The sequence below is a fragment of the Zea mays genome, chromosome 1 (genome assembly GCF_902167145.1).
Source record: "Zea mays cultivar B73 chromosome 1, Zm-B73-REFERENCE-NAM-5.0, whole genome shotgun sequence".
In the NCBI taxonomy this organism is placed as follows: domain Eukaryota; kingdom Viridiplantae; phylum Streptophyta; class Magnoliopsida; order Poales; family Poaceae; genus Zea; species Zea mays.
In genome coordinates, this window is record NC_050096.1 from 10,182,803 (window position 1) to 10,194,909 (window position 12,107).

Genomic DNA, 12,107 nt, shown 5'->3' on the forward strand with positions numbered 1-12,107 from the left:
GCCTGTGTAGGCCGTGTGTATCTACGCTTCTTTTCCACACTTTGATAATTGTTAAAGACTATGTGGATGTCTTGGACATCATGATGTAATCGACTAATATTCCCCTTTTATGTTATTATTTGAGTACTGTGTGATGATGTCCAGTTATGTAACTGTTGTGTACGTGAATTGCTGATCCTGACATGTACATGGTTCGCATTTGGTTTGCCTTCTAAAACCGGGTGTGACACTTACATAAGCATCGGCGGGAGTAAGTACTGTCTAGTGATTGTGGATGATTATTCTCGCTTCACTTGGGTATTCTTTTTGCAGGAAAAATCACAAACCCAAGAGACCTTAAAGGGATTCTTGAGACGGGCTCAAAATGAGTTTGGATTGAGGATCAAGAAAATAAGAAGTGATAATGGGACGGAGTTCAAGAATTCACAAATAGAAGGCTTTCTTGAGGAGGAGGGCATCAAGCATGAGTTCTCTTCTCCCTACACACCACAACAAAATGGTGTAGTTGAGAGGAAGAATAGAACTCTACTTGACATGGCGAGGACCATGCTTGATGAGTACAAGACATCGGACCGGTTTTGGGCCGAGGCGATTAACACCGCCTACTACTCCATCAACCGGCTCTACCTTCACCGAATCCTCAAGAAGACATCTTATGAACTCCTCACCGGTAAAAAGCCCAATGTTTCATATTTTAGAGTCTTTGGTAGCAAATATTTCATTCTTGTTAAAAGAGGTAGAAAATCCAAATTTGCTCCTAAGGCTGTAGAAGGCTTTTTACTAGGATATGATTCAAACACAAGGGCATATAGAGTCTTTAACAAGTCCACTGGACTAGTTGAAGTTTCTTGTGACATTGTGTTTGATGAGACTAATGGCTCCCAAGTGGAGCAAGTTGATCTTGATGAACTAGATGATCAAGAGGCTCCGTGCGTCACGCTAAGGAACATGTCCATTAGGGATGTGTGTCCTAAAGAATCCGAGGAGCCAACTCAAGCACAAGATCAACCGTCATCTTCCATACAAGCATCTCCACCAACCCAAGATGAGGATCAGGCTCAAGATGATGAAAATGAAAATCAAGAAGATGAGCCACCTCAAGAGGAGGACAATGATCAAGGGGGAGATGATAATGTTCAAGACAAGGAAGATGATCAAGAAATATAGGGTCAAAGACCGTCTCACCCAAGAGTCCACTAGGCGATTCAAAGAGACCACCCCGTGAACTCCATCCTCGGTGATATTCATAAGGGGGTAACTACTCGATCTCGAGTCGCTCATTTTTGTGAACATTACTCTTTTGTTTCCTCTATTGAGCCATACAGGGTAGAGGATGCACTAAGAGATTCAGATTGGGTGTTGGCAATGCAAGAGGAGCTCAACAACTTCACAAGGAATGAGGTATGACATTTAGTTCCATATCCTAATCAAAATGTTGTAGGTACCAAATGGGTATTCTGCAACAAGCAAGATGAGCATGGTGTGGTGATAAGGAACAAAGCCCGACTTGTGGCCAAGGGTTATTCACAAGTCGAAGGTTTGGATTTCGATGAAACTTATCCACCCGTAGCTAGGCTTGAGTCAATTCGCATATTACTTGCCTATGCTACTTACCATGGCTTTAAGCTCTATCAAATGGACGTAAAAAGTGCCTTCCTCAATGGACCAATCAAGGAAGAGGTATATGTTGAGCAACCTCCTGGCTTTGAAGATAGTGAGTACCCTAACCATGTTTATAAACTCTCAAAGACGCTTTATGGGCTCAAGCAAGCCCCAAGAGCATGGTATGAATGCCTGCGAGATTTCCTTATCACTAATGGCTTCAAGGTCGGTAAAGTCGATCCTACTCTCTTTACTAAAACTGTTGCAAAGGATTTGTTTGTATGCCAAATTTATGTTGATGATATCATATTTGGGTTTACTAACAAATCTACTTGTGAAGAGTTCAGTAGGATCATGATACAGAAATTCGAGATGTCTATGATGGGGGAGTTGAAGTATTTCTTAGGATTTCAAGTCAAGCAACTTCAAACTTCAAGAGGGCACCTTCATCAGCCAACCCAAATATATTCAAGACATTCTTAGCAAGTTTGGAATGAAGGATGCCAAGCCCATCAAGATACCCATGGGAACCAATGGGCATCTCGACCTCGACACGGGAGGTAAATCCGTAGATCAAAAGGTATACCGGTCGATGATTGGATCTTTACTCTATTTATGTGTATCTCGACCAGATATTATGCTTTCTGTATGCATGTGTGCAAGGTTCTAAGCGGACCCTAAGGAAGTTCACCTTAGGGTCGTGAAGCGAATCATGAGATATTTAGTTTACACTCCTAAGTTTGGGCTTTGGTACCCCCGGGGATCAACCTTTGATTTAATATGATATTCCTATGCCGATTGGGCAGGGGTGTAAAATTGATAGGAAGAGCACATCAAGGACTTGTCAGTTTCTAGGGAGATCCCTGGTGTCTTGGGCTTCAAAGAAACAAAACTCAGTAGCTCTTTCTACCACCGAAGCTGAGTATATTGTTGTGCACAATTACTTTAGATGAGGTAAACCCTCAGGGACTATGGCTACAAATTGAGCAAAGTCCCTCTCCTATGTGACAATGAGAGTGCTATCCGCATGGTAGAGAATCCCGTTGAACACAGCCACACTAAGCACATAGACATTCGGTATCACTTTTTGAGGGATCACCAATCAAGAGGGGATATCGAGATAGCTTATGTTAGCACCAAAGAACAATTAGCTGATATCTTTACCAAGCCTTTAGATGAGAAAACCTTTACCAAACTTAGAAATGAGCTAAATATACTTGATTCTCGGAATTTTGGTTGAAACATTGCACACATAGCTCATTTATATACCTTTGATCTTATCTCTTTCATTTGCTACGACTAATGTGTTTCCAAGTGTATTTTTATGCTAAGTCGTAGATTGAAAGGGAAATGGAGTACTCGATGAAGATAAGGCTTCCACTCCACTCTATCGGTATCATTTACCCTTCATCGTTACTTACTCTCCAATTTGGTATAATCTTTCACTCATATGTTGTTTACCAAAGGGGGAGACAATATAGATAGGGCTCTCAAAGTCTTCATTTTTGGCGATTAATGCCAAAGGGGGAGAGAGTATTAGCCCAAAGCAAAAGGACCGCACCACCACCTTACCAAATTTTAAAAGAAGTTTTTCAAATTGATATCTAAATGTACTTATTGGTATTTTCAAAAGTTGGTAAAACCCTCTTGAACACTAAGAGAAGAATTTTATTCAGGGAGAGTTTTGTTTTAGTCAACGAAAAAGCATTTGAAACAGGGGGAGAAATTTCAAAATCTTGAAAAATGCTTCTTGCGATCTTACTCATATTTTTGACTATTTGCAAAAGGATTTTGAAAAGACTTTCCAAAAGAATTTGCAAAAACAAAACAAGTGGTGCAAGAGTGGTCCGAAATGTTAAATAAAAGAAAGCAACCATGCATATCTAATAAAACTACAAATTGGTTTAATTCTAAGTAACCTATGCACTTACATTATGCAAACTAGCTCAATTCTGCACTTATATATTTGCTTTGGTTTGTGTTGGCATCAATCACCAAAAAGGGGGAGATTGAAAGGGAAATAGGGTCAAACCTTTTCCTATAAATAATTTTGGTGGTTGAATGCCCAACACAAATATTGGACTAACTAGTTTGCTCTAGATTATGTATTCTACAGGTGCATAAAGGTTCAACACAAACCAATAAAAAGATCAAGTTAGGGTTCAAAAGAAAGGAGCAAAAGAAACCGAAGAGAACCGTGGTCTGGCACATCGGACTGTCCGGTGTGCCACCGGATAGTGTCCGGTGCACCAGGGGTCGTACAGTCTGAACTCTTCACCTTCGGGTTTCTCAGGGTGCACTTCGCTATAATTCATCGAACTATCCGGTGCGACACCGGGCTGTTCGGTGCACCAAGCGGAGCAACGGCTACCAACGCAACGGTCGTCTGCAAAAGTGTGAACAGTGCGTGAACAGTGCGCACAGAAGTCAGAGCAGGCGTCAAAGGTGCACCGGACAGCGAACAGGACCTGTCCGGTGCGGCACCAGACTGTCCGGTGCGACATGAAGACAAAGCTCCAACGGTCGAAACCACCAGAACCCTAATGGTTGAATGACGTGGCTGGCGCACCGGACTGTCCGGTGCGCCCATCGACAGACAGCCTCCCCAACGGCTATGTGGTGGTTGAGGGCTATAAATAACCCACAACCACCACCATTCCAAGCATCCAAGTTTTTCAGACATCTCATTCAATACAAGAGCTACTGCAATCAATACAAGATACAATTCAAAAGAATCAAAGCCTCTCCAAGTCCCAAATTCACTCCAAACTCCTAGTGACTAGAGAGAGTTTTTGCTCGTGTTCTTTGAGCTCTTGTTCTTGGATCACTTTCTTCTTCCTCATTCTTGTTGTCTAAGTGACTTGTAATCAAATCAAGAGACACTAAGCTTGTAGTGGTCCTTGCAGGGTCTAAGTGACCCATTTGATTAAGGAGAAAGCTCACATGGTCTAGGTGACCGTTTGAGAGAGGGAAAGGGTTGAAAGAGACCCGGTCTTTGTGACCACCTCAACGGGAACTAGGTTCTTAAGAACCGAACCTCAGTAAAACAAATCACCGTGTCATCCGCTTCATTTGCTTTTGATTTGATTTCCCCCTCTCTCTCGGACTCGGATTTTACTCTAACGCTAACCCCGGCTTGTAGATTGTGTTTTAAGTTGTAAATTTCAGATTCCGCTTATTCACCCCCCTCTAGGCGACTTTCAATGGGGAACTCTAACCCTAGAAGCAACAACTAGGAAGGAGGAAGACGATGTTGTATTTGTTCTTTTTGATCCTTCTCGTGTCAAGTCTTCCCTCTCTTATAGTACCAGACAGCAAGCAGCCCAGGCTCAGCATGGCCCACAACCCATCTAGTATACCTGACATTCCCCACTCCTTGAAATACAGGTTGTCCCCAAGCTGCTCTTCACATGACCACTAGGATCCCAAAGAAAGAATGAGAAATTGCCTTGGCCACTGCTGGCAGCACCCAAACTAGAGGTAACAAGACCAGCACCAATTCCTGAACCAATGAGATTGAGGCCAGTGTTAGTGCCAATGCTAGGCCTGAACATGTAGAACATGAACATGTAGAATGCCATGGTGGACACCTCCTCGGCTACCACACTCACCCATCTGTACTTGTAGTTAGTTATTGTCCTGTGAGCATACACAATGGTCCTGGTGAAGTACAAGTATCCAATCATGACAACATAGAACTGGCGAAAGAGCGTGAGCTTGGCAAGGGTTCTGGCCTCCTTGACGTATGTCTTAAATGACTCCCTCAGAGAATGCATCGACCACACAACTAGGAAGAGCACAGCATGGTAGTATGCGGCATCAACAGACAAGAAGATCTGGTTCCATGTCACCGATCCCTATAGAAATGGCCTAGGCTCGCCAACCACAGCAGGGATGTAAGCTATAGCCTGCAGAGGGATCACAACCAGGAGCACTTTCTTCTCCTTGTTCTGCAGGAACGGTGTTAGCACCCCTTTCCGAGACAGGTCCTCAAACACCTCCAATGCTTTCTTCTCGTTGCCCTCTTTGCAATACCCATTGATTAGTACGTTATAAGTGAACACGTTTGGGGAAAGACCATTATTATGCATCTCCTCAAGCTCAACATATGTTGGATATTGAGAGCACCTAGAGGGGGGTGAATAGGTGATCCTGTAAAATCAAACACTAAATAGCCATAAACTTGATTATAGAAATGTTAGTGCGAGTTAATCAAGTTGTTGTGAAGCGATCTCTTGCGAACAAAACAATAATAGAGAAAAGCTACACAAGAGACACGCGATTTTTATCCCGTGGTTCGGCCAAGTAACACTTGCCTACTTCCATATTGTGGCATCCCAATGGACGAGGGTTGCACTCAACCCCTTTCAAGTGATCCAATGATCAACTTGAATACCACGGTCTTTTCCTTTTTGAGTATTCTTCCTGATTGCGAGGAATCTCCATAAGTTGGAGCCTCTCGCCCTTACAGTGATGATCACAAAAGAAGCACAGAAGTAAGGCAAGGAAAAGCAACACACACAAGACTCAATCTGTAGCACACACACGCACACAAGTCAAGACTTGAGCTCAAAACACGGCGCAGGGAGTTCACAACTAAAACGGAGCTCAAATCACTAACACAACAATCCAAATGCGTGGAGGCGGAGTCTAGATGTCTTTAGATGCTTAGAAAATGCTTGGTGTACTGCTCCATGCGCCTAGGGGTCCCTTTTATAGCCCCAAGGTAGCTAGGAGCCGTTGGAGATCAACTTGGAAGGCAAATCCTGCCTTCTGTCGAGTGGTGCACTAGACAGTCCGGTACACCACCGGACATGTCCTATAGCAGTCCGGTGCTCGATCTTCTTTCTTATCTGGCGCATCCAAACGTTGGGCCAGTGGTCCCATTGGTGCACCGGACAGTCCGGTGTGCCCAACCAACCGTTGCCGCAGGCCACGCGTCGCCTGCTGATTGCGCTAGTGACCGTTGGCTCAGGTGGCTCTGACTCACCGGACAGTCCGGTGCACCACCGGATAGTCCGATGATTTTTAGCCGTGGCGCTTCCACCTTTTCCCGAGAGCGATGAGTTCGTCGCCGAAGGACTTGGGCTCTGGCGCTGATGACTCACCGGACGGTCCGGTGATTTATAGCCACTTCACCATGCCGATCCCCGAGAGCAGAGAGTTCGTCGTCGGGTCAGCCTGAGGCACCGGACACTGTCTGGTGCACCACCAGACAGTCCGGTCTGCTAGGCTGGTGCTGATTTTGGCTGTCCTGAGCCATATCTTCTCCAATTCTTTTCTTCTTTTCTTGGCACTGTCTCTAGCACTTAGATAAACATGTTAGCATTCAAAAACAATTTACTAAGTTTGGAAACATACCTTGTTCTTTGATATACACTTTTTCACCTACTTAGCACATATGAGTTCAAAACAATATGTTGGGCATCTAATCACCAAAACAATAATAGAAATAGCCCAAGGGCACATTTCCCTTTCAGATATCCATGAGTAGACACAACAGAACATCGTGCACATTAATGCTAAAAATCGAGTTGTTGGTGGCAAAGGACGTAAACTTGTTACTTTTGAACCGGGTGATTTAGTCTGGTTGCATTTACGCAAGGATCACTTTCCTACTTTGCGTAAGTCTAAGTTGATGCCACGTGCTGCTGGTCCATTCAAGGTGTTAAAGAAAATTAATGATAATGCTTATGTACTTGACCTGCCTGTGGAATATGATGTTTCCTCTAATTTTAATGTTGCAGATTTGAAACCATATGCGGGCGAGGATGAGGAGTTGGTGTCGAGGACGACTTCGATTTAAGAAGGGGAGGATGATGAGGACATCAACCCCAACAAAGGAATGGCTACTCCAACTGAACCAGTACAGGTGCCACCAGGACCGCTCACTCGAGCTCGTGCATGTGAATTAAACTTCATGATGATTCTGAAGAATGAAGGACCAGAAGTTTTCTAAAGTGCATCCGCACACTATGCTCATGATGAATCTGCACAGAATAAAGTCTAGGTGCTGCGCCACCTATCTATCTTTTAGTTTGGAAAGAAATAATCAAGAAGGTGATGCACCACCTAAATAAGGAATGGGGATCAAGGAGATGATATGGCTAATTGGGCGCCTATTCCCTGCCTTGTGGGCAGGAGATTGTGTGGCTGATTGGGCGCCTAATTTCCTGCCTTGTGGGAAGGTGGACGCCCACCTCCTCCTCCCTATTTAAATAGGGGTTGCGCCCTCTCCTGGAGTGGGTTTTCTTTGATAAGTTTAGCCATCGTGCAAACATCTGTACTTGAAAGTTGCCTAGAGGGGTGTGAATAGGCGAAACTTGTAAATTATAAACTTTGAACATGCACTTTACAAGGGGCTAGGATTAGAAACAAATAATAATGAATACAAAGTGCAGAAGAGAGTTATTCTTGCTATGAGTTGCTCAATCAATGCGGATAACTTTGGGAGCTAACTCAAAAGGATTGTGAGCAAGAGAACTTTTAGAGAGAGGGGAGAGGGAAGAAACAAATCGAATGGTGATGATCAACACAAATGAACACGACGATTTGTTTCCCGAGGTTCGGTTCCAATGAACCTACTCCCCATTGAGGAGGCCACAGAGGCCGATTCTTTTAAACCCTTTCCCTCTCTCAATCGGTCACTTAGACCGGTTGAGTGCTTCTTCTTAATCTCATGGGTCACAAAGACCCCGCAAGGACCACCACACACTTAGGTGTCTCTTGCTTGCTTTACAAATCACTTAGAGAGTTTAGAAGGAGATGAAGAAAGCACAACCAAGCAACAAGAGCAACAAATGAAACACAAATCACACTCTATCAAGTCACTAATCACTATTGATCTCTTGTCTTAATTGTGGGACTTGGAGAGGATTGGAAGCTTTGAATGTGTTTTGGAATGAATTCTTTGCTCTTGTATTGAGTGTGGAGAGTGGAAAGCTTGGATGCTTTGAATGGTGGTGGTTGGGGGGTATTTATAGCCCCAACCACTATCCTAGCCGTTAGCTAGGCTTTCTATCAACGGGCACACCGGACAGTCTGGTGCACACCGGACACGACATTGTTCAGTGTCCGGTGCCTGCTATGTTAGTCGTTCGTTGGAGTCGACCGTTGGATTTGACTGCTCTTGTGACGCACCGGACAGTCCGGTACGACCTGACGTCGCTGTCTGTTTCTAAACTTCTAACGTTTCTGATCCATGGCAGTCACGTGGTAGTTGACATTGGCGAAGATGACCATTGGCCCTGGGCTCACCGGACAGTCCGGTGCACACCGAACATTCCAGTGATTTTTAGCCGCGGGGCTCTGCATTTTTCCGAGAGCGACCTGTTTGTTTGGCACTCTAGCCTAGGCACCGACTGTCCGGTGCACACCGAAAAGTCCGGTGCACCGCAGGTTGGTGCAATCCTGTCTTGCCCCATACTTATAGACTTGGTCCAAGGGTCACTTTCCTTATATGTATATATGAACTTTATGCATTTGAGAAAAGATCAACTAGGCAAAATAGTTAGTCCATAAGGTTTATGATGGTTGTCAAACACCAAAATCAATTATAGGAAATGGTTGAGGCCATTTCCCTTTCAGTACTGCAGTTGTGCTCAACGGTCACCCGTGGACATCCATCGTGAACCCCAATTCGTGAGTGATTGATATTCAGTTTTGCCTACATCTTGTTCTTGCTTGTTTCTTCAATTGATTGTAGGAATAGAACTTTGTGTTCAGGTTGATCTTGTCACCAGCAAGGTCAATAACCATTTGGAATTGGTTCTGCGAATGCTAAGGTGCCACGACCTGTTCGTTCGTAGTCGGATCGCGAGTCATGTTCTCCACCAATCAAAATTATCCACCTCGTCGAAAGATCGGGGACTCCAGCTCTATCACCTTTTATAGGTCAGGAAAGGGGTCGGCCAGAGATGGAAGGAGCCGCGAGGCAAGGGTAATACCAACGTTCTATCTAGGGTAAAGCCATGTGTACTCGTGGGACCCGGAATTGTTTGTTTCGTATTTACCGTGGCGCATGACGTGGGGCTGCGATGGTACCAGGCGCTACTGTCCTCTCCACACACGCTACACTCCCCTCGGCCTCGTTGTGACTCGTGTCAAAACTCTTCCGTGAAAACCGTATCCACTAAGGCAGACTCCAACGACGCCCCCTCTGCTCCCCCTCACCCTCGCTACGGCGTACGACAGCTCCATGAACGACTCCATCGTTGCCCCCTCTCCCTCCCCCTCACGCCGATGAGAGAAACGTTTCCTTCCACGATAATAATTATGAAATTAATTATTTTCAGGTGTGATTATCTGATAACAATATGTATTATGGTACTACAAATACATTATTATTTTTTAAAACTTCAAAAATTGATGTATAAAAGTCAAATAACTTAGTTAAATGATAAAGATGAGCTGAATAAAAGGAATGGTTGGAGAAGGGATAGAATAGGGGGAAGAATAGTTGAGGGGGAGGTATGTAAATATGAAAAAAGTATAATTAGGGGGATTTGAGAGAGAGAATGGTTAGAGATACCCTAAGGGCTGATTTGGTGACCCGGGATCCCGGGAGGATCGAAGGGGATTGAGGGGGAAATTAGTTTATTTCCCACTCAATCCCCTATAATCCTCTCGGGATCCCCTTGTCACCAAATTAACCCTAAGGGGGACTCCAACAGTGCCCCTCGACACCTAACCTGAAAGAATGGAGGGCGGGGACGCCACCTCGCCGCTCCAACGGCGCCCTTGCCTGCCCTCTCGCGGGCGTGGAGAATATTTCCCCCTTGGAGAGGGAAGCTCTAGTCTTCCCCTCTCCACTAATCAATAATAATAATTATGAAATTAATTATTTTTGAGTTTACTAGCAGATAACAATGTGTATTATTACTATAAATATGGCAGTGTTTTTTGAAACTCCAAAAACAAATGTAAAAAAAGTTAAATTGCTCAGTTAAAAGATAAAAAGAAAACTGAATAGGAAGAATGATAAGAGAGAAGATAAAATAATATTTAAATATGAATAAAAAGTATAAATAGCGGGGCTTTGAGAGGGGGAATGGTAGGAGATACTATAAGGTACGTCCCGACGCCCGTTGCCTTCTCACCCCAAATCCTCCAATTTCTTGTCTTCTCCGCGAAATGTTCCTCTGTCTGTCGTGTCTTTGTTCTGGTCGTTTCCCGATTCGGTAGTTGGCTTGGGGATTTCACTGCAAGTTTGGGGATTTTCTGTAGGAAAGTTGATCGAGAAGTCTTGGTAGACATGGAGCAGATCCAGTACTCCGAGAAGTACTACGACGACACCTATGAATACAGGTAGATGTGAAACCCTCGCCTTCACGATCTTCACCCTTCCACATCTTTTCCGTCATTGATGGTTGGCAAAACCCTATCGGGATCCCCTTTATCCGCGCAGGCACGTCGTCCTCCCGCCCGAGGTCGCCAAGCTCCTCCCCAGGAACATCCTTCTCTCCGAGGTAAAACGCCTGCAGTTTCACCCGCATTCCTATAGATTGCGTTCTCGTCCTGTTGCTTTGGTTGTCTAATGCCTGGCCTTTGTGGGGGATCCCCCCCCCCCCCCCCCCCCCCCCTCTCCTGTGCAGAAGCAGTGGCGGTTGGTGGGTGTGCAGCAGAGCCGCGGGTGGGTGCACTACGCGATCCACCGGCCGGAGCCGCACATCATGCTGTTCCGCCGCCCGATCAACTACCAGCAGCAGCAGGAGGAAGCGGCTGCCGCGCATGTGCTGCCCAAGTGAAGCCTCTGCTGGCGACCAGGAATGTTAAAAACCCCTAGCCCTCTTTTCATCTCTAAAAGGGGCGTAGCTGTTGTGTTGATTAATCCCTCTGGCTGTTAGTTGGAAACTTGGGATCTAGTTGGGTCGACTTGGTGTGTGCGTGGCGATCTGTTTGTGCTGACATTTAATCTGTGCGATGTGATCTTTGTGATTGTGATTCTGGTTAGTAGCGCTGGAATCAGGTTTAATCTGTTCTATGTGAGATTAAAATTGTCACCATGCATTTCAAAGTTCAAACATGCTGAGGAAGAAACTATCCTAGGATCTTGGCTGTCATTGAGGGCGCAAGATATCATTTGACGATATGGTACATCTGGATATGTGGTAGTGCTGGAATCATGTTTAATCTGTTCTATGTGAGATTACAATTGTCACCACACATTTCAAAATTCAAACATGCTGAGGAAGAAACTATCCTAGGATCTTGGCTGCCATTGAGGGCGCAAGATATTCTTTGACGATATGATACACTAGTGTATTGTGCGTGTCTTGCTCGCGTGTTACAGCCGTGTTTGAAAATCTGTGCGTGACCATATTTAAGTAGATCTGTGCGTGACCATATTTAAGTAGATGGAAAGTCCTCCAAAAACGAAGCCAACATAGAAAAGACGAAATGTCCGTCAGAAACATCTAGAGACTTATTGAGCTGGAGCGATTGAAGACGGAGATGAAGGATCGAACGCATGCACGGAATGATATGCTAGTTGGGGCCGTTTCCGT

At 44.8% G+C, this 12,107-nt stretch overlaps 1 protein-coding gene across 3 annotated transcripts; it reads left to right on the forward strand.

Moving 5' to 3' along the window:
- The first annotated feature begins 10,616 nt into the window (after window positions 1-10,616).
- On the forward strand, window positions 10,617-11,663 carry LOC100282062 (uncharacterized). 3 transcript variants are annotated; one of them, XM_035966950.1, is made up of 4 exons: window positions 10,617-10,671; window positions 10,828-10,908; window positions 11,009-11,069; window positions 11,202-11,663. In XM_035966950.1, exons 1-4 carry the CDS (start codon window positions 10,652-10,654, stop codon window positions 11,346-11,348), a joined length of 309 nt encoding a protein of 102 aa, XP_035822843.1. In that variant the 5' UTR covers window positions 10,617-10,651; the 3' UTR covers window positions 11,349-11,663.
- The last annotated feature ends 444 nt before the right edge of the window (window positions 11,664-12,107 follow it).

Coding starts and splice junctions, on each gene's coding strand:
- LOC100282062 (XM_008677677.4), top strand. CDS start 10,652: ATGGTAGGAGATACTATAAG. Junction 10,909..11,008: donor GACGACACCTATGAATACAG/GTAGATGTGAAA, acceptor TTATCCGCGCAG/GCACGTCGTCCTCCCGCCCG. Junction 11,070..11,195: donor GGAACATCCTTCTCTCCGAG/GTAAAACGCCTG, acceptor TCTCCTGTGCAG/AAGCAGTGGCGGTTGGTGGG.